This window comes from Ornithorhynchus anatinus, chromosome 11 (assembly GCF_004115215.2).
Source record: "Ornithorhynchus anatinus isolate Pmale09 chromosome 11, mOrnAna1.pri.v4, whole genome shotgun sequence".
In the NCBI taxonomy this organism is placed as follows: domain Eukaryota; kingdom Metazoa; phylum Chordata; class Mammalia; order Monotremata; family Ornithorhynchidae; genus Ornithorhynchus; species Ornithorhynchus anatinus.
Genome location: NC_041738.1, coordinates 60,166,272 through 60,193,083, shown reverse-complemented (window position 1 = coordinate 60,193,083; position 26,812 = coordinate 60,166,272). Strand labels below are relative to the sequence as shown.

At 51.7% G+C, this 26,812-nt stretch overlaps 1 protein-coding gene across 1 annotated transcript; it reads left to right on the top strand.

Annotated features, from left to right (window-relative positions):
- The first annotated feature begins 19,201 nt into the window (after window positions 1-19,201).
- Window positions 19,202-25,329, top strand: SLC25A39 (solute carrier family 25 member 39). The gene is made up of 12 exons (XM_029075080.1): window positions 19,202-19,362; window positions 19,616-19,733; window positions 21,889-21,948; window positions 22,163-22,207; window positions 22,492-22,601; window positions 22,848-22,915; window positions 23,162-23,286; window positions 23,706-23,879; window positions 24,009-24,118; window positions 24,245-24,326; window positions 24,503-24,583; window positions 24,809-25,329. The coding sequence occupies exons 2-12, from the start codon at window positions 19,628-19,630 to the stop codon at window positions 24,925-24,927; spliced, it is 1,080 nt and encodes a 359-aa protein (XP_028930913.1). The 5' UTR covers window positions 19,202-19,362; window positions 19,616-19,627; the 3' UTR covers window positions 24,928-25,329.
- The last annotated feature ends 1,483 nt before the right edge of the window (window positions 25,330-26,812 follow it).

Below are 26,812 nucleotides of genomic sequence, written 5' to 3'. Positions count from 1 at the left end.
AGCGACTGTGTGAAGGTCACACAGCAGAGCCAGGATTAGAACCCAGGTCCTTCTGACTCCCAGGCGCGTGCTCTATCCACTAGTCCTCACTGCTTCTGAGAAGCAGCGTGGCTTAGTGAAAAAAGCACGGGTTTAGGAGTCAGAGGACGTGGGTTCTAATCCACACTCTGTCGCTTGTCTGCTGTGTGGCCTTGGCCATCTCTGTGCCTCAATTACCTCATCTGGAAAATGTGGATTAAGACTGTGAGCCCCCAGTGGGACAACGTATTGACCTTGTATCTACCCCAGCGCTTAGAACAGGGCTTGGCACATGGCAAGCGCTTAGTAAATACCGTAATAATTATTATTCTTATTATTCTCTTTTCTCCCCACTAGGCCCTCAGAGAAAGGGAAAGAGCAGGGAGCAGGTCGCAGTTTCATGACCTCATCTGTAAAATGGGGATTAACTGTGAGCCTCACGTGGGACAACCTGATTACCCTGTATCTACCCCAGTGCTTAGAACAGTGCTCGGCACATAGTAAGCGCTTAACAAATACCAACATGACACCCTGCTGCTTTGTGGCTCCGGTCATGCCACAAAAGGCCAATTACTTTTTGGAAGGAACAGGCCTAGAGGGAGCAGTTCATTCATTCATTCAGTAGTATTTATTGAGCGCTTACTAGGTGCAGACCACAGTACTAAGCGCTTGGAATGGACAATTCGGCAACAGATAGAGACAATTCCTGCCCAGCAAGGGCTCACAGTCTAATCCGAGTTGCCCAGGAACTGTTGGAGGAGGGACTGACGCTTCCTGACTCATAGGAGGCACCCACCCCATCCCAGTTTCCAACTTATTCATTCGTTCAGTCATATTTAGTGAATGCAGATAATAATAATAATGTTGGTATTTGTTAAGCGCTATGTGCAGAGCACGGTTCTAAGCACTGGGGTAGACACAGGGGAATCAGGTTGTCCCACGTAGGGCTCACAGTCTTCATCCCCATTTTACAGATGAGGTAACTGAGGCACCGAGAAGTGAAGTGACTTGCCCAAAGTCACACAACTGACAAGTGGCCGAGGCGGGATTCGAACCCATGACCTCTGACTCCAAAGCCCGGGCTCTTTCCACTGCGCCACGCTGCTTCTCTATGGAAGCCTCCAGACAATGACTCTCCCCGACTTCGATAATAATGTTGATATTTGTTAAGCACTTACTATGTGCAGAGCACTGTTCTAAGCGCTGGGGTAGACACAGGGGAATCAGATTGTCCCATGTGAGGTTCACAGTCTTCATCCCCATTTTACAGATGAGGTAACTGAAGCACGGAGAAGTTAAGTGACTTGCTCACAGTCACACAAAATCCCGGCTAGACTACTGTGTCAGCCTTCTCTCTGACCTCCCTTCCTCCTCTCTCGCCCCGCTCCGGTCTATTCTTCACTCCGCTGCCCGGCTCATCTTCCTGCAGAAACGATCTGGGCCTGTCACTCCCCTTCTTAAACAACTCCAGTGGTTGCCTATCGACCTCCGCTCCAAACAAAAACTCCTCACTCTAGGCTTCGAGGCTCTCCGTCACCTTGCCCCTTCCTACCTCTCCTCCCTTCTCTCTTTCTACCGCCCACCCCGCACGCTCCGCTCCTCCGCCGCCCGCCTCCTCACCGTCCCTCGGTCTCGCCCATCCCGCCGTCGACCCCCGGGTAACGTCCTCCCGCGGTCCCGGAACGCCCTCCCTCCTCACCTCCGCCAAACTCATTCTCTTCCCTCTTCGAAACCCTACTTAAAACTCACCTCCTCCGAGAGGCCTTCCCAGACTGAGCTCCTCTTCTCCCTCTACTCCCTCTGCCACCCTCCCCTTTACCTCTCCGCAGCTAAACCCTCTTTTTCCCCTTTTCCCTCTGCTCCTCCACCTCTCCCTTCCCATCCCCACACCACTGTACTCGTCCGCTCGACTGTATATATTTCCATTACCCTATTTATTGTGTTAATGAATTGTACATCGCCTCGATTCTATTTAGTTGCCATCGGTTTTTACGAGATGTTTTTCCCCTTGACTCTATTTATTGCCATCGTTCTTGTCCGTCCATCTCCCCCGATCAGACCGTAAGCCCGTCAAACGGCAGGGACCGTCTCTATCTGTTGCCGACTTGTTCATCCCAAGCGCTTAGTACAGTGCTCTGCACATAGTAAGCGCTCAATAAATACTATTGAATGAATGAATGGCGGATCTAAGATTCGAACCCATGACCTCTGACTCCCAAGCCCGGGCTCTTTCCACTGAGCCACGCTGCTTCTGCCTTGCTGAAGTCATATCTCCTCCAAGAGGCCTTCGCAAGCTAAGCCCCACTTCTCCTCATCTCCCCCCTCTTCCGCGTCACCCTGACCCTCTCCCTTTGCTCTTCCCCCCCTTCTCCGCCACACAGCACTTCTATTTATATCTGTAATTGCATTTATTTATACTGATGTCTTTTTACTTCTATTGCTGTCTGTCTCCCCCTTTTAGACGGGGAGCTCGTTGTGGGCAGGGATGGTCTCTCTTTATCCCTAGATTGAGAAGCAGCGTGGCTCAGTGGCAAGAGCCCGGGCTTGGGAGTCAGAGGTCATGGGTTCGAATCCCGGCTCGGCCACTCGTCAGCTGTGTGACCGTGGGCAAGTCACTTCACTTCTCTGTGCCTCAGTTACCTCATCTGTAAAATAGGGATTCATTGTGAGCCTCACGTGGGACAACCTGATTCCCCCGTATCTCCCCCAGCGCTTAGAACAGTGTTCTACACATAGTAAGCGCTTAACAAATACCAACATTATTATATTGTACTTTCCCAAGCGCTTAGTACAGTGCGGAGCGCTCAATAAATAGGATCAAATGAAATAGTGCAGAGCGCAGGGTATGCCTGCTGCCCCCCAGTGGTCACAGGTGTGAAACTGCAGGGAGAGGTTGAGGTAGGAAAGAAGGCTGCGTGGAAGAGTCAGCCAAGAAGGCCCTGAACCCCAACTCTAGAGAAGCCCGGCTAATAATAATAATAATAATAATGTTGGTATTTGTTAAACACTTACTATGTGCAGAGCACGGTTCTAATTGCTGGGGGAGATACAGGGTCATCAGGTTGTGCCACGTGAGGCTCACAGTCTTAATCCCCATTTTGCCGATGAGGGAACTGAGGAACCGACAAGTGAAGTGACTTGGCCAAAGTCACACAGCTGGCAAGTGGCGGAGTCGGGATTAGAACCCATGACTTCTGACTCCCAAGACCGGGCTCTTTCCATTGAGCCACACGGCTAGCCTCTCTCCACATGACGCCCCGTCTCTCTTGCCTCCGGTGTGGCTGCCAACCTTTCAGCCTCCATTTCCAGCTCCAGCTCCCTCCTTGTCCTCCCAGAATCCACCTCCACCCTCAGCCCCTAGGGACCCCTGGTCTCCCGTGATCACAGTTAGCCCATTGTATTTATAGAATGCTTACTGTGTGCAGAGCACTCTACTAAGCGCTGGGAAGAGTACAATATAACATGATAACAGACCCATTCCCTGCCCACAACTAGCTTACAGGGAGTTAGACCTTAATATACAACCCAGTCTGGACACTTGACTCCAGGAATGCCAACCTTCTCACTGTTCTTCCATCTTGTCTGTCTCACCACCGACCTCTCGCCCACTTCGTGTCTCTGTCCTGGAAAATCCTCCCTCCTCATATCCACCACACTTCAAAGCCCCACTTCAAAGCCTTATTGAAGGCCCATCTCCTCCAAGAGGCCTTCCCTGACTAAGCCTTCCTTTTCCTTTCTCCCGCTCCCTTCCGCATCCGCCCTCCCATCCCCACAGCACTTATGTACTAATCTTTAATGTATTTATTTATTTATATGAATGTCTATCTCCCTCTCTAGACTGCAAGCTCAATGTGGGCAGGGAATGTATGTGTTATACTGTACTCTCCCAAGTGCTTAGTACAGTGCTTTGCACACAGTACGCTCTGAATAAATACGAGTGATTGAATGAATGATAATAATAATAATAATGCTGGTATTTGTTAAGCGCTTACTACGTGCAGAGCACTGTTCTAAGCGCCGGGGTAGACACAGGGGATTCAGGTTGTCCCACGTGGGGCTCACAATCTTAATCCTCATTTTCCAGATGAGGTAACTGAGGCACAGAGAAGTGAAGTGACTTGCCCACAGTCCCACAGCTAAGTGGCAGAGCTGGGATTCGAACTCATGACCTCTGACTCCAAAGCCCGTGCTCTTTCCACTGAGCCACACTGCTTCTCTGAATGAATGAATAAGATTGCAGCTAGGTACATCTTTGATAAGTGCTGTGGGGTTGGGAGGGGGGATGAGTAAAGGGGTCCCAGAGCCAGCTGAGGGGGTGGCCGGTGTGGAGGTGGGTGGTAGGGTCTGGGGGCTGGGACTGGGTGAAGGAGCTGGAGATTCTGAGCCTGGACCCATGAGCAGTGGCTTTGGAGGAGGATTCAGTCCTCGTTTTTCCAGTTTCCCTGGGTCTCTAATAATAACAATAATAATAACAGAAATAATAACTTTGGCATTTAATAATAATAATAATGTTGGTATTTGTTAAGCGCTTACTATGTGCAGAGCACTGTTCTAAGCGCTGGGGTAGATACAGGGTCATCAGGCTGTCCCACGTGAGGCTCACAGTCTTAATCCCCATTTTACAGATGAGGTAACTGAGGCCCAGAGAAGTGAAGTGACTTGCCCAAATGCTTACTATGTATCAAGTACTATTCTAAGAGCTGGGGTAGATTCAAGCTATTAATCAGATTCGACACAGTAAGTGTTTGACCTTTGGCCAAGTCACTTCATTTCTAATAATAATTGTGGTATTTGTGAAGCGCTTACTTTGTACCAGGCCCTGTACTAAGTGCTGGGGTAGATACAAGGAAACTGGGCTGGTCACAGTCCGGGTCCCGCATGGGGCTCGCAGTCTTCATCCCCATTTTACAGGTGAGGTCACTGAGGCCCAGAGAAGTGAAGAGACTTGCCCAAGGTCACACAACAGACATGTGGTGGAGTGGGGATTAGAAGTAGCGTGGCTTAGTGGAAAGAGCACGGGTTTGGGAATCAGAGGACGTGAGTCCTAATCCCGGTTCCTCCACTCGTCTGCTGTGTGATCTTGAGCAAGCCACTTAACTTCTCCTTGCCTCAGTTACCTCATCTGGAAAATGGGGATTAAGGCTGTGAGCCCCACATGGGACAAACTGATTACCTTGTATCTACTCCAGAACTCAGAACATGACTTGGCACATAGTAAGCACTTAACAAATGCCATAATAATAATAATAGTAATAATAATAATAATAATAATAACCCATGTCCTTCTGACTCCCAGGCCCGCGCTCTATCCACTAGGCCGTGGTGCTCTAGGTGACAGCTACAGGTATCTTCTCCTTACTCCCAGGGAATCAGACGGGAGAGTCAGGACACATATAAATGCGCACACACGTTCCGGAAACACACAGCGGGGACTCAGCGTGGGTAGGGGAATGATTACCTATGCAACTGGGAAACTGAAGGAAACGTTGGTACCATCTCCATGGAGATGGGTGACTGAGTGGTCACCATGGAAACCAGAAAGCATGGTGCTGCTGCTACTGGTGCTTCTGCTGAGTCCAGGGCCAAAAGGGTTACTATGGAAACCTGGTCTCCACCCAGAGGAGATGAGTGGCTGCGAGAGGACAGACAGTATAGTATATTAATGTCTGTTTCCCCCTCTAGACTGTAAGCTCGTTGTGGGCAGGGAACGTGTCTGTTTATTGTTCTATTGTAACCTCCCAAGTGCTTAATACAGCGCTCTGCGCTCAAAAAGTGCTCAATAATTATGAATGAATGAAGCAAGGAAAGAAGGAAGACCTGCTGGGTCCAGGGGGAGAAGGCTGGATGCTTCCTCTAAGATCCTTGGTCTCCCGCACAGCTCCAAGAGATTGCTTCTGCCATTTCCCCCATCAATCAATCATATTTATTGACTGCTTACTGTGTGTAGAGTCAATCGTATTTATTGAGTGCTTCCTGTGTATAGATCATTCATTCATTCATTCAGTAGTATTTATTGAGTGCTTACTATGTGCAGAGCACTGTACTAAGTGCTTGGAATGGACAAATGGGCAACAGATAGAGACAGTCCCTTCCCTTTGACGAGCGCACAGTCTACTCGGGGGAGACGGGCAGACAAGAACAATGATAATAAATAGAGTCAAGGGGAAGAACATCTCATAAAAACAATGGCAAATAAATAGAATCAGGGTGATGTACATCTCATTAAACAAAATAAATAGGGTGATGCAGATATATACAGTTGAGCGGATGAGTACAGTGCTGAGGGGGTGGGACGGGAGGGGGGAGGAGGAGAGGGAAAGGGGGGAGAAGAGGGTTTAGCTGCGAAGAGGTGAAGGGGGAGGGGGAGATCACTGTATTAAGCATTTGGGAAGGTACAACATAGCAGAGTTGGCAGACACATTCCTTGCCCACAGTGAGCTTAGAGTCTAGAGGCGGGACAGACATTGGATAATGTTTCCAGGAGAAAGGGGTTGTTGACAGTGTCGAAGGCAACTGAGAGGCTGAGGAGGATTAGGACGGAGTAGAGGCCATCCCCGCCCAGGGTCGCACCTGGAGAGTTTCCAGTCAGGAGGGAGAGTCAAACAGAGGCCTACCCATTCCATACCTAGCTTGGCCAGTGGCTAGCAAGTGGAAGGCCATCTGCTACACGTCAAAACTCCCCCGTGCCGGGCAACAGCGGCACGGGAGAGAGTCGGGGATGGACACTCGAGTTTACTGTTCGGAAAGCGGCAATGGTAAACCACTTCCGTATTTTTACCAAGAAAACTCTATGGATCCACTACCAGAAAGACTGCAGATGGAGAGCGGGGCGTTCCGGGAGAGACGTGTCCGTGGTGTCGCAACGGGTCGGAAATGATTCGACGGCATAAGAGAAGACAAGAGGCCATTGGATTGGGCAAGAAGGAGATCACTGGTGACCTTTGAGAGGGCAGTTTCTGCGGAGTGAAGGGGACGGATTTTATTAATGATGCGTATATATCAGTACTTGGCACATAGCAAGCACTTTATAATAATAATAATGTTGGTATTTGTTAAGTGCTTACTATGTGCAAAGCACTGTTCTAAGCGCTGGGAGAATACAAGGTGATCAGGTTGCCCCTCATGGGGCTCACAGTCTTCATCGCCATTTTACAGATGAGGTAACTGAGGCCCAGAGAAGTTAAGTGACTGGCCCAAAGTCATACAGCTGACAAGGGGCGGAGCTGGGATTAGAACAAATACCATCATTATTTACTTATAATTCTATTTATTTCGATGCTACTGATGCCTGTCTACTTGTTTTGTCTTGTTGTCTGTCTCCCCCTTCTAGACTTCGAGTCTGTTGTTGGGTAGGGATTGTCTATCTGTTGCTGAATTGTACCTTCCGAGCGCTTAGTGCAGTGCTCTGCACACACAAAGTGCTCAATAAATATGATTTAATGAATGAATGAATGAATTTTAGGGCAGTCACTCTAGATGGATTCCATTTTCTCCGTAAAGTAGGGGGCCAGGTCAGCAGAGGCAAGAGATGGAGGAGGAGGGAGGAACAGAGGACTTGAGGGGGAAGTGAAACATCTGGAACAACGGGTATTTACTGAGTGCTTACTGTGTGAAGAGCATGTGTTTGAGAAAATAGCCCACACCTTAGCATTATCCTAGACTCCATTCTTGTTCAATTCTCATATTCAGCAGTCTGCCACTAAGTCCTGCCTGTTTTTCCCCTACATCTCCCTGACTGACTCCCTCCTCTCCTTCGAAAAGATCACCACCCTGGCCCTGGCCACTTGTCATATCTCACCTTGACATAGAGAAGCAGCGTGGCTCAGTGGAAAGAGCCCGGGCTTGGGAGTCAGAGGTCATGGGTTCTAATCCCGGATCTGCCGCTTGCCAGCTGTGTGACTTTGGGCAAATCACTTAACTTACCTGTGCCTCAGTTACCTCATCTGTAAAATGTGGATTAAAACTGGGAGCCCCACGTGGGACAACCTGATCACCTTGTATCCCCTCAGGGCTTAGAACAGTGCTTTGCACATGGTAAGTGTTGAACAAATACCACCATTATTATTATTCATTTGTTGAGAGCTTACTGTGTACAAAGCACTGTACTAAGCAGTTGGGAGTGTACGATATTATAATAAACAGACACAATCCCTGCCCACAACAGGCTTGTGGTTTAGAGGGTGAACTTTTTCTTCCAGCCTTCCTCCTCTCCAGCCCCTACTTTGCTCTTTTCCCTCGGTCATTTTTCTAAAATGTTCTTCTGCTCCCATCTCCCCTCTCCTCAAAAACCTCTCCTGGTTGCACTTCCTCTCTGCATCAAGTGAAACTCGTGACAGCTGGCTTTGAGACATTTAATCGGCTTCCTCCCTCTCCTATCTCCCCAATTCTTAATCTATTTTAATGTCTGTTTCCCCCTATAGAAGGTAACCTTCCTGTGGCCAGGAATCTCATCTACCAATTCTGTACTGTACTTTCCTGAGTGCTCAGTACAGTCATCTGCACACAGCAAATGCTCAGTAAATAAAGAGAAGCAGAGTGGCCTAGTGGAAAGAGCATGGGCCTGGGAGTCAGAGGTCTTGTGACTTTGGACAAGTCTCTTCACTTTTTGTGCCTCATTTACCTCATCTGTAAAATGATGTTGATGGTATTGGTTAAGCGCTTACTATGTGCCAAGCACTGTTCTAAGGGCTGTAAAATGAGAATTAAGAATGTGAGCCCCATGTGGAACAGGGACTGTGTCCAATCTGATTATCTTGTATCCACCCCAGCACTTAGTTCAGTGCCTGCACTTAATAATAATAATAATAATAATGTTGGTATTTGTTAAGTGCTTACTATGTGCAGTACACTGTTCTAAGCACTGGGGTAGATACAGGGTAATCAGGTTCTCCTATGTGAGGCTCACAGTCTTAATCCCCATTTTACAGGTGAGGGAACTGAAGCACAGAGAAGTGAAGTGACTTGCTCCCAGTCACCCAGCTGACAAGCGGCGGAGCTGGGATTCAAATCCATGACCTCTGACTCCCAAGCCCGGGCTCTTTCCACTGAGCCACGCTGCTTCTCTACTGTGCTTCTTCTACAGAGTAAGTGCTTAACAAATATTAATGAATTTTTAAAAATCATTGATTGATTGATGATTAATCCACTCTCTTCTACCACTAGAACCCAGCTTGCACTCTCTTTTCATCCCAAGCCAACCCACTCACAATTCCTCCTTATCATTTCTTCCACCTATGACCTCTTGCTCATACCCTCTCTCCTGCCTAGGACTCCCTCCAATTTCATACCCACCAGACTACCGTTATTCCCATCTCTACCCCTCTCCTGAAATTAGAGCTATATCCTCTCAGAAATCTTCCACAATTAATTTTTCTTTCCCCCTGATTATAGCCCCCAGTCGCCCTCTCAGCTTTTCTATGCACCAATTTACACCCCTCTAATGTAAGCACTCATTCATCTATATATTGACTTTTCCTTCTGTCTCCAGTCTATAAATTGTTTTGAAAAATAGGATGCCCTAGTGGATAATAATAATGATATTTGTTAAGCACTTACTATGTGCCAGGCACTGTACTAAGCGCTGGGGTGGGTACAAGCAAATTGGATTGGACACAGTCCCTGACCTATGTGGGGCTCACAGTCTCAATCCTCATTTTACAGATGAGGCCACTGAGGCCCAGAGAAGTAAAGTGACTTGCCTAAGGTCACACAGCAAGCACGTGACAGATCCAGGATTAGAACCCAGGTCCTTCTGACTCTCAGGCCCGTGTTCCACCCAGTATACCGTGCTACTTCACAGTGATGCAATGCATCATTGCAGTGTGTGTTTATTAACTTCACGTTGTGAAGAAGCGGCGTGGGTTAGTAAAACAAGTGTGGTCTTGGGGGTCAGGGGAAGTGGGTTCTAATTCAGACTCTGACACGTGTCTATCGTGTGACCTTGGGCAAATCACTTAACTTCTCTGTGCCTTAGTTACCTCATCTGTAAAATGGGGATTAAAAGTGGGAGCCCCATAGGGGACAACCTGATTACCCTGTATCTTCCCCAGGACTTTAAACATTGCTTGGCACATAGTAAGTGCTTAACAAATACCATTATTATTATTAATAATAATAATATCTACAAGTGACTCCCCATTAGATGGTAAATTCCTTGAGGACTAGGATCATTTTTTACCGACTCTTTTGGACTCTCACAAGTGCTTAATAGAGCGCTCTGCGCGAGGTAGGAACTCAATTGGTTGAGTGACTGATTACTAGGTGTCAAACACAGTGCTAAATTGTGGGGTAGATACAAGATAATTGGATCAGACACAGTCACTGTCCCATCCCAGACTAAATCTGCTCACTCTACTGTACTCTTCCAGGTGCCTAATCAATCGATCGGTCGTATTCATTGAGTGTCTACTGTGTGCAGAGCACTGTGCTAAGTGTTTGGGAAAGGTGAAGACAATGTAAATAATTTTTCGATATGTACATAAGTGCTGTGGGCATGAGGGTGGGGAGAATACCAAATACCCAAAGGATACAGATCCAATTGCGTAGATGACTCGGTCTTCACGGTAGGGTCTCAATAAATACTTTCCATCGATCGATTGATAATGGTATGTATTTAGCTCCCACTTAATGCAAAACACTGTACTAAATACTCGAGAAAGAAAAGAAGCATGAGCCAGTTCCTGTCACAAAAGAGCTTACAATCCCACGCATCAATTACTGGTATTTATTGAGTGCCTACTGTGTGCAGTATAATCTCTCTGAATGTGTTGTGTGTGTGTCTATATATTTATAGATATATAGATTCATTCAATCGTACTTATTGAGCGCTTACTGTGGGCAGAGCACTGCACTAAGCGCTTGGGAAGGACAATTCAGCAACAACTATAGATATACGTGTGTGTGTCTGTCTATATGTGTGGGAGAGTGAGGGCATTTTGGTGTTTAGGAACATGTGTCAGTATTTATGTGTGTCAGTGTCTACATATGTGTGCGTGTATCAGTGTATGTATCAATGCGGGGGTATGTGATTGGGCAGGGATTATCTCTATCTGTTGCCGAATTGCACATTCCAAGTGCTTAGTACAGTGCTCTGCACATAGTTAGCGCTCAATAAATACTATTGAATGCGATTATATAATTATTATTATGGTATTTGTTAAGTGCTTACTATGTGCCAGGCACTATTCTAAGCGCTGGGATGGATACAAGCAAATGGGGTTGGACACAATCCCTGTTCCACCAGGGGCTCACAGTCTCAAACTAACTAACGGGTACAGAGAAGTGAAGTAACTTGCCCAGGTCACAGAGCGGACAAATGACGGAGTCAGGATTAGAACCCATGACCTCTGACTCCCAGGCCCTTGCTCTATCCACTACGCCCTGCTGTTTAATTTCAGTATATATGTCAAAGATATATGTTTGTATGTGTATCAGTTTCTAGGTGAGTATGTCAGTGTCTGTGTGTCAGTTATTCATACAATTGTAATTATTGAGCACTTACCTTGTGCAGAGTGCTGTACTAAACGCTTGGGAGAGCACAATACAACAATAACAATATAACAATATGTCTACACGTGTCAATTTTATGTGTGTGTCAGAGTAATGTGTCTGGACTTCTGTGTGTATGTGTGTTTTGTTTTGCTGTATCCCCATTTTAGGCTGTGAGCCCATTGTTGGGCAGGAATTGTCTCTCTGTGTTGCCGAATTGTACATTCCAAGTGCTTAGTACAGTGCTCTGCACACAGTAAGCGCTCAATAAATGCCATTGAATGAATGAATGAATGAATGTGCATGTGTGACTGCTGAGAGGATCTGAATCTGTGCAGGACAGAGATGCAGGGTGGTCTAGTGGATAGAGCCCAGGCCGGGGAGACAGAAGAACCTGGTTTCTAATTCCGGCTCCACCACTCATAATAATAATTATGGTATTTGTTAAGCGCTTACTATGTGCAGAGCACTGTTCTAAATGCTGGGGCCGATACAGGGTAATCCGATTGTCCCACGTGGGGCTCACTTTTTTTTAATCCCCATTTTTACAGATGAGATAACCGAGGCACAGAGAAGTTAAGTGACTTGCCCAAGGTCACACAGCAGACAAGTGGTGGAGCCGGGATTAGAACCCATGACCTCTGACTCCCAAGCCCATACTCTTTCCACTAAGCCACGCTGCTTCTCATAATAATAATGTTGGTATTTGTTAAGCGCTTACTATGTGCAGAGCACTGTTCTAAGCGCTGGGATAGATACAGGGTCATCGGGTTGTCCCACGTGAGGCTCACAGTCTTCATCCCCATTTGACAGATGAGGGAACTGAGGCCCAGAGAAGTGAAGTGACTTGCCCACAGTCACACAGCTGACAAGTGGCAGAGCCAGAATTCGAACCCATGACCTCTGGCTTCCAAGCCCATGCTCTTTCCACTGAGCCATGCTTCTCATCTGCCGGGTGACCTGGGGGAAGTCACTTCACTTTTCTGGGCCTCAGTTTACCTCATCTGTAAAATGGGGATTAAGATCATGAGCCCCATAAGGCACAGGGAATGTGTCCAACCTGATTTGTTAATAATAATAATAATAATGTTGGTATTTGTTAAACGCTTACTATGTGCCAAGCACTGTTCTAAGGGCTCGGGTAGATACAAGGTCATCAGGTTGTCCCACGTAGGGCTCACAGTCTTCATCCCCATTTTCCAGATGAGGGAACCGAGGCACAGAGAAGCTTAACAAATGCCACGGTTACCATTATTAGATGGGCCAGGCCCAGTGAAGCAGTCAGCCAGTCAGTCAGTCATATTTAATGAGAGTTTATGTGTGCAGAGCACTGTACTGAACTCTTGGGAGTGTACAATATAACTGTAAACAGACACATTCCTTGCCCACGGTGAGTTTACAGTCTAGAGGGGGATAAAAGCAGGGGTGACTAAATCCTTAAGCAGTGTGGCTCCGTGGAACGCGCACGGGCTTGGGAGTCAGAGGTCGCGGGTTCGAATCCCGGCTCTGCTACTTGTCAGCTGTGTGACTGTAGGCGAGTCACTTAACTTCTCTGTGCCTCGGTTCCCTCATCTATAAAATGGGGATTAAGACTGTGAGCCTCACGCGGGCCAACCTGATGACCCTGTATCTTCCCCAGCGTTTAGAACAGTGCTCTGCACATAGTAAGCGCTTAACAAATACCAACATTATTATTAAGGGTCCCTGGTCTACCCCGCCCTGCTCTCTGTCCCTCTGCCCCGGAGGGCGGGGGCCATCTGGGCTGGGCTGGCTATCTAATCCCGCGGGCTCAGGGTCCAAGAATCACCCCTCCTCCTTCCCCGCCCACCCTCCGGTAGCCTCCCGTCTTGGCTGGAGACAGACAGACACCTGTGGGTGGGCTGGGCTGGCCCTGCGCTGGACTCTTACTGATAATAATAAGAATAATCCTATTTATTAAGCGTTTACTATGTGCCAGGCGCTGGGGAAGCAGCGTGGCTCAGTGGAAAGAGCCTGGGCTTCGGAGTCAGAGGTCATGAGTTCGACTCCCGGCTCTGCCACTCGTCAGCCGTGTGACTGTGGGCAAGTCACTTCACTTCTCTGGGCCTCGGTTACCTCATCTGTAAAATGGGGATTAACTGTGGGACAACTTGATTCCCCTGTATCTACCCCAGCGCTTAGAACAGTGCTCTGCACAAATACCAACATTACCGTTATTATTATTACAAGCAAATCAGGTTGGACACCATCCCTGGTCCACGTGAGGCTCGCAGTTTCAATCCCCATTTCTGCAGATGAGGGAAATGAGGCCCAGAGAAGTGAAGTGACTTGTCCAAGGCCACACAGCGGACAAGTGGTGGAGCCGGGATTAGAACCTCTGCACACAGTAACGCTCAGTAAATATGACCGAACCCATGACCTTCTGACTCCCAGGCCCATTCTCTATCCACTAAACCACGCTGCTCCACAGCCCAAGTTCCCCAAATTAAAAATCCATGCGGCCCCAGGGAGGAACTGAGGAAGTCGGGGCACAATGGGGTCAGTCGGGGAAGACTTCCTGGAGGAGGCGGTTGAGAGGTTCCCAGTACAGCCCACTGCACACAGAAGACACTCCGTAAATACTAATGAACGCATGAGGCATGGGACAGACCAGCATCCTGGCTAGGGGAGACAAACCCTCCCTGTTCATATCCCACAGTTCATTCATTCAATAGTATTTATTGAGCTCTTACTATGTGCAGAGCACTGGACTAAGCGCTTGGAATGTACAATTCGGCAACAGATAGAGACAGTCCCTGCCCAATGACGGGCTCACACAGTTACTCTCTCCACCTTATTGAAGGCCCATCTCCTCCAAGAAGCCTTCCCTGACTAAGCCCTCATTTCCTCTTCTCCCACTCCCTTCTGTCCTGTCTCCCTGTATTCACCACCCGACTCATTCATTCACTCAGTAGTATTTATTGAGCGTTTACTATGTGCAGAGCACTGTACTAAGCGCTTGGAACGTACAATCCGGCAACAGATAGAGACAATCCCTGCCCAATGACGGGCTCACAGTCTAATCAGTCCCACACCACTTATGTCCATATCCATAATTTATTCATTTCCATCAGTATCTGTCTCTCCCTCTAGACTGTCAGCTCGTTGTGGGCAGGGAATGTGTCTGTTGTACTGTTGCGTTGTTCTCTCCCAAGCACATAGTACCGTGCCCTACGCACAGTAAGCGCTCAGTAAAGACGACTGATTGATTTGAACAGGGAGAACCCAGCGTGGCACAGTGGAAAGAGCCCGGGCTTGGGAGTCGGAGTTCATGGGTTCGAATCCCGGCTCCGCAGCTTGCCAGGTGTGGACCTTGGGCAAGTCACTTAACTTCTCTGTGCCTCAGTTACCTCATCTGTAAAATGGGGATTAAAACTGGGAGCCCCACGTGGGCCAACCTGATCACCTTGTATCCCCCAGCGCTTAGAACAGTGCTTTGCACATAGTAAGCGCTTAACAAATTCCATTAATTAATCCAAATCTGGTCCCTGCTGTGTGACCTTGAGCAAGCATTTAAGTGCTTGCCATGTGCAGAGCACTGTTCTAAGCACTGGGGTAGATACAGGGTAATCAGATTGTCCCACGTGAGGCTCCCAGTCTTCATCCCCATTTTACGGATGAGGGAACTGAGGCACAGAGAAGTGAGTCACTTTAACCTCTCTGGGCCTCAGTTTCCTCCTCCGTTTAAAATGGAGTTGAGATCGTTGCGGGCAGGGAACTTGTCTGTATAGCGCTGCATTGTCTTCTCCCAAGCGTTTAGTACAGCGCTCCGCACACAGTAAGCGCTCAGCTGAACACGACCGAAGGAATGACTGAATGAAAGCGTCCAACGACAATCAAGAGATCTGGATTGCTTGGCCTTGAACTTTAATCCGCCGGGTAGTTTGGGAGTTTGAGTTTGGTAGTTTTATTCACCAGGAAACCCGACCCCGCTGGGGGCTGGGAGAGAGGCTGCCCTGAACGGAGGCAGGGGGATTGTTCCAACTGGTGCCCGGAGGGAGACCCCCGTCCCCCCCATCGCCCACCAAGGGGGCACTGAGTCCCTCTCCCACTCTAACCTCAGTTAAAGACCTCAGCTCCGATGAGAAGGTGAGAATTCCACCTCTTTTCCCTCTTCCTTTCCCAGCCCACCATTCCCGGGCCTGTGGGCAGCACTGGAGAGGCTTGGAGCCGCTGGTAAAATGGGGGGGGAAAATTCGAGGGTCCCGGGCCTGGTTTGGGGGGGCAGAACCGGGGGCAGAGGTCAATGTTAGGGAAGGGGTTGGGAGGGGAGGGAGACCCCTTAGAGAAGCAGCGTGGCTCAGTGGAAAGAGCCTGGGTTTGGGAGTCAGAGGATGTGGGTTTTAATCCAGACTCTGCCACTTAATAATTATAATGTTGGTATTTGTTAAGCGCTTACTATGTGCCGAGCACTGTTCTAAGCGCTGGGGTAGACACAGGGGAATCGGGTTGTCCCACGTGGGGCTCCCAGTCTTAATTCCCATTTTACAGATGAGGGAACTGAGGCCCAGAGAAGTGAAGTGACTTGCCCACAGTCACCCAGCTGACAAGTGGCAGAGCTGGGATTCGAACTCATGAGCAGCCACTTGTCTGCTGGGTGACCTTGGGCAAACCGCTTCACTTCTCTGGGCCTCAGTGACCTCTTCTGCAAAACGAGGATTAAGACTGTGAGCCCCAGGTGGGACAGGCTGATGACCTTGTATCTACCCCAGTGCTTAGAAGAGTGCTCGGTACATAATAAGTGCTTAATTAGACTGTAGGCCCGTCCAAGGACGGGGACTGTCTCTGTTACCGATATGTACATTTCAAGCGCTTAGTACAGTGCTCTGCACATAGTAAGTGCTCAATAGATATTATTGAATGAATGAACAAATACCATCATTATTATTATTATTATGGATGGGTAAACTCAGAGAGGAGGTCTGGAAGCGGGGCTTCTTTCAAGAGGCCTTCCCTGATTAAGCCCTCCTTTAATCTTCTAATAATAATTATTTTAACTGTGGCATTTGTTCTAATCCCGACCTCGCCACTTGTCTGCTGGGTGACCTTGGGGAAGTCACTTCGCTTTTCTGGGGCTCAGTTTCCTCATCTGCAAAATGGGGATTGAGACGGTGAGTCCCACGTGGGACAGGAACTGTGCCTACCCCGATTTGCTTGTAAATACCCCAGCGCTCAGTGCAGTGCCTGGCCCGTAGGAAGCGCTTAACAAATACCACAATTGTTACTATTATTATTATTACTCTCTTCATCTGCAAAATGGGGATTGAGACTGTGAGCCCCACGTGGGACAGGGGCTGGGTCCCACCCGATTTGCTTGTATCCACCCCGGCGCTTAGAGCAGTGCTGGGCACATAGTAAGCGCTTAACAAATACCCCAGTTATTATTGTGATTATTATGAGGATTGGGGAAGGGGCTCGGGTTCCGCGGGGGTGGAACTGCTTCCCAGGGAAAGGAATCTATCGGGCCCTCGGAATCCATGTGCTTCCCGGGCGGGGGGACCCCGGCCCAGCCCCTCCCCACCTCGTTAAACCCACCCCTTAAAGGCGCCCACACGAAACCCCGTGCTTCGTGTCGGAGGACAAAAATCCTCCCGTTAATAATAATAATGTTGGTTTTTGTTAAGCGCTTACTATGTGCAGAGCACTGCTCTAAGCGCAAGGGTAGATACAGGGTCATCAGGTTGTCCCTCGTGAGGCTCACAGTCTTCATCCCCATTTTACAGATGAGGGAACAGAAGCATTGAGAAGTGAAGTGACTTGCCCACAGTCACCCAGCTGACAAGTGGCAGAGCCGGGATTAGAACCCATGACTTCTGACTCCCAAGCCCGTGCTCTTTCCACTGAGCCACACAGTCACCCTTTCATTGGTGCGGGGCGGCGAGGTTGCAGTGCCAGGGGGCTTGGGGGCAATCAGTTTTAACAAATCCCCCAATTATCATTTTTATTATTATTATGAACAATAATATAATAATCCTAATGGTGTACTTGTTAAGCGCTTACTATGTGCCAAGCACTGTTCTAAGCACTGGTGGAGATACAAGGTCATCAGGTTGTCCGACGTGGGGCTCACAGTCTTCATCCCCATTTTACAGATGAGGAAAGTGAGGCCCAGAGAAGTGAAGTGATTTACCCAAGATTACACAGCAGACAAGTGTTGCGAAATTGTTCATTCCAAGCGCTTAGTACAGTGCACATATTAAGTGCTCAGTAAATTTAAAAAAAAAGTGGTGCTGCCAGGAGTAGAACCCACATTCCCTGACTCCCAAGCCTGCTCTTGCCACTAAACCATGCTACTTCGTTCCTTGACAGATACCATGATTATTATTATTATTATTGCGATATCTGTAATTTATTCATTTATAGTAATGTCTGTCTCCCCATCTATATTTTAAACTTGTCGTGGGCCGGGAATATGTCTGTTTATTGTTATATTGTGCTTTCCCAAATACAGTGCTTGGCAAGCCTCTGTGCCTCAGTTATCTCATCTATAATATGGGAATTAAAACTGTGAGTCCCACGTGGGACAACCTGATGACCCTGTATCTCCCCCAGCGCTTAGAACAGTGCTCGGCACATAGTAAGCGCTTAACAAATACCAACATTATTACTTGACTTCTCTGGGCCTCAGTTCCTTCATCTGGAAAATGGGGATGAAGACTGTGAGCCCCACGGGGGACCACCTGATGACCCTGTATCTCCCCCAGTGCTGAGAACAGTGCTCGGCACATAGTAAGCACTTAACAAATACCAACATTATTATTATTATTATTATTCTCTGGGCCTCAGTTCCCTCATCTGTAAAATGGGGATGAAGACTGTGAGCCCCACGTGGGCCAACCTGCTTCCCCTGTGTCTCCCCCAGCGCTTAGATCGGTGCTCGGCCCATAGTAAGCGCTTAACAAATACCAACATTATTATTATTTTCTGGGCCTCAGTTCCCTCATCTGTAAAACGGGGATGAAGACTGTGAGCCCCACGTGGGCCAACCTGCTTCCCCTGTGTCTCCCCCAGCGCTTAGAACGGTGCTCGGCCCATCGTAAACGCTTAACAAATACCAACGTGATTATTATTATTTTCTGGGCCTCAGTTCCCTCTTCTGGCAAATGGGGATGAAGACTGTGAGCCCCACGTAGGCCAACCTGCTTCCCCTGTGTCTCCCCCAGCGCTTAGAACGGTGCCCGGCCCATAGTAAGCGCTTAACAAATACCAACATGATTATTATGATTCTATTTAGTCTTGATTCTATTTAGTCGCCATTGTTTTTACGAGACGTTCTTCCCCTCGACTCTGTTTATCGCCATTGTTCTCGTCCGTCCGTCTCCCCCGATTAGACCGTAAGCCCGTCAAAGGGCAGGGACCGGCTCTCTCTGTTGCCGACTCGTCCACTCCCAGCGCTTAGTCCAGCGCTCTGCACCTAGTAAGCGCTCAATAAATACTACTGAATGAATATTACTTATCGCCATTGTTCTTGTCTGTCCATCTCCCCCGATTAGACCGTAAGCCCGTCAAACGGCAGGGACCGTCTCTATCTGTTGCCGACTTGTTCATCCCAAGCGCTTAGTCCAGTGCTCTGCACCTAGTAAGCGCTCAATAAATACTGTTGAATGAATATTCTGATTATTATTCTAGTGTGGTCGGCCGGGGGGCGGGGCCAGGGGGCGGGGGCCGGCGGGGACGTCACCCGGAGGTCGGAGGGAAGAAGCGGAGGGAAGCGGAGCGGCCGGTCCCATGGAGGCCTCGCCGGCCTGGGGGCTCCCGGGCCCCGGCGTGGAGCCGTGATGGGGTGGCGACCCCCAGGACCGAGCAGCCCCGGGGCCCAGCGCCAGCCCTAGCAGCCCGGTGCGGGTCCCCGAGGGGATGCCCAGCCCGGACCCCCGCCCCCCACCTTGTTGGGGGGCCGCCGGCAGGAGAAGGACCCCCTGCACCCACCCCCTCTGCACCCCCAGGCCGGCCGGTCCTCGGCCTTCCCCCGAGGCCTAGGCGGGCCCGGCCTTCAGCTCCGTTTCCCACGGTTGCATAAGCGACGTGCCCGGGGGAGGGCAGGGGTCTCCCCGGGGAGGGGGTGGTCGGTGACACCAGGCTCGGCTTGCAGGCCCCAGGCGCCATGGCGGAGAAGGGGGCCGTGGGCGGCGGAGGCCCGGCCGGGGGCATCACTCCCCTGCAGCAGATCCTGGCGTCCGGCACCGGAGCCATCGTCACCTCCATCTTCAGTGAGACACGCGGGGGCACAGGGAAGGGGGAGGAGGGGTTCGGGACGTCTTCCCGCTCGGGTCCCCCCGGGGGGGGGGTGGACGTGGGAGGCTTGCCACTTGTCGGCGAGTCGTTGCACTTCTCTGGGCCTCGGTTCCCTCATCTCTAAAATAATAATGTTGGTGTTTGTTAAGCGCTTACGACGTGCAGAGCACTGTTCTAAGCGCTGGGGTAGACCCAGGGGAATCAGGTTGGCCCACACGGGGCTCACAGTCCTCATCCCCCTTTTACAGATGAGGGAACTGAGGCACAGAGAAGTGAAGTGACTCGCCCACAGCCCCACAGCTGACGAGTGGCAGAGCCGGGATTCGAACCCATGACCTCTGACTCCAAAGCCCAGGCTCTTTGCACTGAGCCACGCTGCTTCTCAATAATAACGTTGGTATCTGTTAAGCGCTTCCTATGTGCAGAGCACTGTTCTAAGCGCTGGGGGTGATACAGGGTCATCAGGTCGTCCCACGTGAGGCTCACAGTTAACCCCCATTTTACAGATGGGGAACTGAGGCCCAGAGAATAATAATAATAATAATAATGTTGGTATTTGTTAAGCGCTTACTATGTGCCGAGCACTGTTCTAAGTGCTGGGGTAGACACAGGGAAATCAGGATGTCCCCCATGGGGCTCACAGTCTTAAACCCCATTTTTACAGATGAGGCAACTGAGGCCCAGAGAAGTGAAGTGACTTGCCCACAGTCACCCAGCTGACAAGTGGCAGAGCTGGGAGTTGAACCCATGACCTCTGACTCCGAAGCCCAGGCTCTTTCCACTGAGCCACTACCAGACTGGGATCCCCACATGGGACAGGGGCTGTGTGCAACTCAATTCGCTCGTATCGGCGCCTGGCACGTAGTAAGCGCTTAATAATAATTCAATAGTATTTATTCATTCCATAGTATTTATTGAGTGCTTACTATGTGCAGAGCACTGTACTAAGTGCTTGGAATGGACAGATCAGTAATGTTGGTACTTGTTAAGCGCTTACTATGTGCAGAGCACTGTACTAAGCGCTTGGAATGGACAGATCGGTAATGTTGGTACTTGTTAAGCGCTTACTATGTGCAGAGCACTGTACTAAGCGCTTGGAATGGACAGATCGGTAATGTTGGTACTTGTTAAGCGCTTACTATGTGCAGAGCACTGTACTAAGCGCTTGGAATGGACAGATCGGTAATGTTGGTACTTGTTAAGCGCTTACTACGTGCAGAGCACTGTTCTAAGCGCTGGGGGAGATCCAGGGTCATCAGGTTGTCCCATGCAGGGCTCACAGTCTTAATCCCCATTTTCCAGATGAGGGCACTGAGGCACAGAGAAGTGAAGTGACTTGCCCAAAGTCACACAGCTGACAAAAGGCGGATCCGGGATTAGAACCCATGACCTCTGACTCCTAAACCCGGGCTCTTTCCACTGAGCCACGCTGCTTCTCTATACCAAACAAATACCATCATTATTATTGGGGGGAGGGAGTGTGTCTTTCGTTTGGCAGCATTGGCCCTATGGGCTGGGGAAGGTGGGTGAGGGAAGGGGACCCCTTTTTATGGTATCTGTTAAGCGTTTACTGCAGGCTAAGCCCTCCATACTAAGCGCTGGGGTAGGTAATAATAATAACAATAATAATAATGGTGGTATTTAAGTGCTTACTACGTGCCAAGCACTGTTCTGTCTGCTGGGATAGATACAAGGTATTCAGGTTGTCCCACGTGGGGCTCACAGACTTAATCCCCATTTTACAGATGAGGTAACTGAGGCACAGAGAAGTTAAGTGACTTGTAAGCTTGTTAGATTTATAGACTGGGTAGTTGGTAAGCAGGGAAGTTGTTCACTGTTTTCATACAGTGTTCTGCACACAATAAGCATTCAGTAAATACAATGGACCGACTAGATACAAGTTAGGTTGGACACAGCTCTGTGGGGCTCCCAGTCTTAATCCCCATTTTACAGATGATGGAACTGAGACCCAGAGAAGTGAATTGACTTGCCCACGGTCACGCAGCAAATGGTGGAGCCGGGATTAGAACCCATGACTCTCTGACTCCCCGACCTGGGCTCTAACCCACCACACCGGGCCCAGCCGGCCCCCTCAGCGGGCAGGGCCTTCAGCCTCTCTTTCCCCCGCAGTGACTCCCTTGGACGTGGTGAAAGTCCGGCTGCAGTCACAGCGCAGTGCCCCCACCCAAGGTAAATGCCGACCGGGGGTGGGCAGAGGGTGAGCTCGTGGTGGGCAGGGAAGGTGTCTGTTTATTGTTCTATTGTACTTCCCAAGCGCTTAGTACAGCGTTCTACACACAGCAAGCGCCCAATAAATATGAATGAAAGGGCTGGGGGTGAGCGGTGAGTGGGGGTTGGGAGTGGGCAAGCCTTCCCCTAAATTGCTGTGTGTTGGATGTTTCAGAGCTGGCCTCCCCTCAGGGTCCCTGGACCCTCCGGTACGGGAAATGTGAGTGACTCGGATGGCGGTGGGGGAGATTTAGTTTGGAGCAGGGGGCCCCCTCCCACGACCCTTCCGCCCCGAGCGTTTCCTTGGGGGACGAGGAACTAGCAGGGGAGGGGGGCATTGGGTGGGGTGACTTTGGGGGAGGAGGGTTCAGGCTGACCGGGGTTCCAGGCCGGGGTGGGGCACTTAGTACGGTGCTCTACACCTAGGAAACGCTCAGTAAATATAATTGAATGAATGAATAACCCTGCTCCCCTGCCCCCCTAAAAAAACAACCCTTCCCCCAGGGAGGTGCTTCCTCTACTGCAACGGGATCTTGGAGCTGCCCTACGTGTGTCAGAATGGAGGCCGCTGTGCCACCTGGTACCCGGCCCCTACCCACTTCACCGGCACCGTGGTAAGGAAAGTCGTCCCCCGCTTGACCCGCCCCCTGCTCCCTCTGGACCTCTGGCCCTGGGGGAGACCGAAAGAGGCTTGTTTTGGGGGGGTTCAGGAATCCACCCCCCCACCCCCACCCCCAACTAGACCGGAAACTCCTGGTGACCAGGTTGGGCATCGGTTACTCTAAGTGCAGTACAGTGCGCTGTACCCAAAAGGTGCTTAGTCAGTGCTCCTGCTGCCATTGTGTCCCGTCCTTCCGCAGGATGCCTTTGTGAAGATCATCCGCCAGGAGGGAGCCCGGACCCTATGGAGTGGCCTCCCCCCTACGCTGTGAGTGTTTCCTCCCTTCCCCCCACCTTGGGAGTGCTCCTTCTGGGAGTGCTCCCTCCCTTCCCCCTCATTGTGGGAGCCCTCTCCCACCCACTGAGAATCCTCCTCCCACCCTCATCCCCCTGCCCTGAGTTCTCCGCCCCTCCCCAGCACCCCCCCCCCCGAAGCATACACTCAGCGCTCGGCGTCCGGCGGGGGGAGCGAGAGGGTGGAGACAGTGGCTGAGCCCCCCGCGGTGACTTGCAGGGTGATGGCCGTTCCCGCCACGGCCATTTACTTCACCACCTACGACCAGCTCCGCAGCTTCCTGAGCCACCACGGTGCCACGTCCGACCTCTACGCCCCCTTGGTGGCGGGAGCCGTGGCCCGGCGTGAGTGCCCCCTTGCCCCCTGCCCAGTGGGTGCTGTTGGGGATCCCTCCGCGGGTCTCTGTCATCACATAGGGTTCTCACGTATCCGCTACCCAAGGCGGGGGCTCTTGTGTATCCCTCCACCACCTAGGGAGTTTCCCTTTGCTCTATGGGGGATGGGGAGGACTCCCATGTGTCCCTCTGTCATCCGGGTGGGCTCCTGTGAATCCCTACATCACCCAGAGGACGGACGCCCTCTCCCCCCCATTTATCCTTTCCCTCTCATGCCCCCATTGTCTCCCTCCACCCCGAGGGGAGGCTGACGTCCCGGGGCCGGCTCCACCCCCACAATCCTTCAGCTCCGAGTCCCCGGCCGGGGGGGAAGGGGCTGCCCCTCCGGCCAGCTGGCGTGACGCCCGCACCGTTCCCGCCCCCGGCAGTGGGCACCGTGACGGTGGTCAGCCCCCTGGAGCTGGTTCGCACGAAGCTGCAGTCTCAGGCGCTGACGTACCAGGAGCTGCGCGTGTCCATCCGTGGGGCCGTGGCCCAGGGCGGCTGGCGCTCTCTGTGGCAGGGCTGGGGCCCCACCGTGCTGCGCGACGTGCCCTTCTCAGGTGCGGCCCGGGGCGGGTGGGCGGACGGGCAAGGGGACGGCGGGCGGGGGCCCCGCCGGAAGGGGCCGGGCCGCGGAGCTGCGGGGCCTCCTCCCACCTCGTGCCCTCTCCATCGCCGCCCCCTTCCAGCACTGTACTGGTTTAACTACGAGTTGGTGAAGCGTCGTCTGGAAGACTGGATGCAGTCTGACCGGGCGTCGGTCAGCATCAGCTTCCTGGCTGGAGCCCTCTCTGGGACGGTGAGGACTGGGGCTAAGGGGGAGGCGCTCGGGGCGGGGGGCGCGGCGAGGCCGGATGGGGGGAATGGAACGGGGTGGCTGATGTTTGGGGGGTTTCTGCGCGGTCGCCCCCCCGTCCCCTGGCAGGTGGCAGCGGCCCTGACCCTGCCCTTTGATGTGGTCAAGACACATCGGCAGATCGACCTGGGCAAAGTGGAGACCCTGAGAGGTGGGTGGGAGTGTGGTCGTGAGTGGGTGGGTTCAGCCGGGTTGGTGGGATGGGCGCAGTCGGGGCCTCGGCGACCCCACTGGGACGGCCAGTGGGAGGGGTCGGATGGAGTCCGGGTGAAGGAGCGACCTCCGGGGGGGTCCGACTCCCCCTCACCCCCCCACCCCTCCCCACAGTCACGTCTCCCCGCTCCCCATCCACTTGGCTGCTGCTGCGAAAGATCCGAGTGGAGTCGGGAACACGGGGGCTTTTTGCAGGTGGGATTCCGGGCCTGGGGGCCGGAGGGTGAGGGGGACGGAGGTGGTCCTAGAGCCTGGCTGGGGGGGGCGCCGGGGGGGCACTGGAGCCGGGCCAGGGACGGGGAGGCCCGGAGGTTGGGGAGGGGGCCCGTGTTGCCCGGGACTCTGCCCCGGCCTGTGTGGCCGGTTCTGGGGCCTGGGAGAGTGACCCCTGCCCTTCCCTGCCCCTCCCCCTGGGTCCAGGCTTCCTGCCGCGGGTCATTAAGGTGGCTCCCGCTTGCGCCATCATGATCAGCACCTATGAGTTTGGCAAGAGCTTCTTCCTGCAGGCCAACCAGGAGCGACACCGAGTGGGGTCCTGAGCGGGGCGGGGGGTGCCCGGCCAGGCTCCCCCTCCCCACCGCCCTCAGTCCCGCTGCCTGCTTCCCCCCGGGCGGGGGATGGGGGGGGCACTCCCAGAGCCAGTCAAGTGCCTTTTCCCCCCATTCTGGGGCAAGGGGCTCGCTTTGAGCCCCCCTTTCCCCGATTCTGTGCGGCACCCCCAGCTACCTGGGAAGAGACTACTATCCCCTCCCCTGGACCCAAGAACCCCCACCCCTTCCTCCTCTCCTCCCCGGAGACCAAACACCCCCCTCCCTCTTCCCCGTTCCTCTTTCGGGGCACCCCGCCCCTCCTCCAGCCCTGGTGAGAGCTGGACCCCCGCTCCACCCCCAACACACCTCATCCTAGTATGTCCAAAGAGAATAAAGCCTTTCTACCCTGCAGTGGTCTCTCTCGTCTGTTGCCTTTGGGCCGATTAAAGGCGATTGATCGAGCCCCCCCAGAGCCTCCCGCAAACCCTCCTGGACCTCCCTTTGCTCCCACAACCCCCTCAGCCTGACTCAGACCAGGGTGGGGGTGGTCCTGGCCTGGTTCAGGATTGGGAGGGCCCCGTCCCACCCCGATGCACTTACCACCAGCCCTTATCTGTGGGTCCAGAGGGAGTGAACAAAAGCATGGATAATAGTAATAATAATGTTGGTATTTGTTAAGCGCTGACTAGGTGCCGAGCACTGTTCTAAGCGCTGGGGGAGATACAGGGTAATCAGGTTGTCCCACGTGGGGCTCACACACTTTTAATCCCCGTTTTACAGATGAGGGAACTGAGGTGCAGAGAAGTTAAGTGACATGCCCACAATCACACAGCTGACAAGTGGCAGAGCCGAGAGTCGAACTCATGACCTCTGACTCCGAAGCCCGGGCTCTTTCCACTGAGCCACGCTGCTTCTCCAAGGATGAGTGTAGGTGTCATTTAGTCGCAGATATTGAACGCTTAATGTGCAGAGCACTGTACTAAGTGCTTGGGAGAGTACAGCGCGACAATAAACAGCCACAGCACTGTGAGGAGAGTCAGGGATAGTCAGGGAAGTGGATGGGCCATGCTGGGTCACTGGTGGGGAGTTGGAGGTGTGTGATGGTTTGTGCTGGTTCACTGGGGAGAGTCAGGGATGGAGAGGGAAGAGTCTCGAGTGTTGGATGGTCCATCCTTGGCCATGAGGATGGGGGGTTCAGGAGGGTGACCAGCACATTATAATAATGTTGTTGGTATTTGTTAAGCGCTTACTATGTGCCGGGCACTGTTCTAAGCACTGGGGTAGACACAGGGGAATCAGGATGTCCCACGTGGGGCTCACAGTCTTAATCCCCATTTTACAGATGAGGTAACTGAGGCACAGAGAAGCTAAGTGGCTTGCCCACAGTCACACAGCTGACAAGTGGCAGAGCTGTGATTCGAACTCATGACCTCTGACTCCAAAGCCCGTGCTCTTTCCACTGAGCCACGCTGCTCCTCCATGGTTGCTCTTACAGTCCTGGTGCCACTGACAGAGACAGAGTCAGGACCTTGGGGCTAATCCAGAAAGTGGTGGCTTTGATTCTTGGGTTCATAAAAGCAGCAGCACAGCATGGCCTAGTGGAACGAGGCCGGGGCCTGAGAGTCAGTAGATAGAGGTTCTAATCCTGGCTCTGCCGCTTGTCTGCTGTGTGATCTTGGGCAAGTCACTTCACTTCCTCCGTGCCTCAGTTCCCTCCTCTGCAAAATGGAGATTCAATTATCTTACTCTTACTTAGACCGTGAACCCCACGTGGGACCTGACTAGGAGGAGCTGTATGGTCCTAGTGGCAAGAGCACGGGCTTAGAAGTCAGAGGCCAAGGGTTCTAATCCCGGCTCTACCATTTGTCTGCTGTGTGACCTTGGGCAAGTCACT

What these genes read in the sequence shown, in the direction of transcription:
- SLC25A39 (XM_029075080.1), top strand. Translation starts at nt 19,628, where the DNA reads ATGGCGGAGAAGGGGGCCGTGGGCGGCGGAGGCCCGGCCGGGGGCATC. An exon ending in CATCGTCACCTCCATCTTCA is followed by an intron (nt 19,734 to 21,888) that starts GTGAGACACGCG and finishes TTTCCCCCGCAG; the next exon opens with TGACTCCCTTGGACGTGGTG. An exon ending in AACACGGGGGCTTTTTGCAG is followed by an intron (nt 24,584 to 24,808) that starts GTGGGATTCCGG and finishes CCCTGGGTCCAG; the next exon opens with GCTTCCTGCCGCGGGTCATT.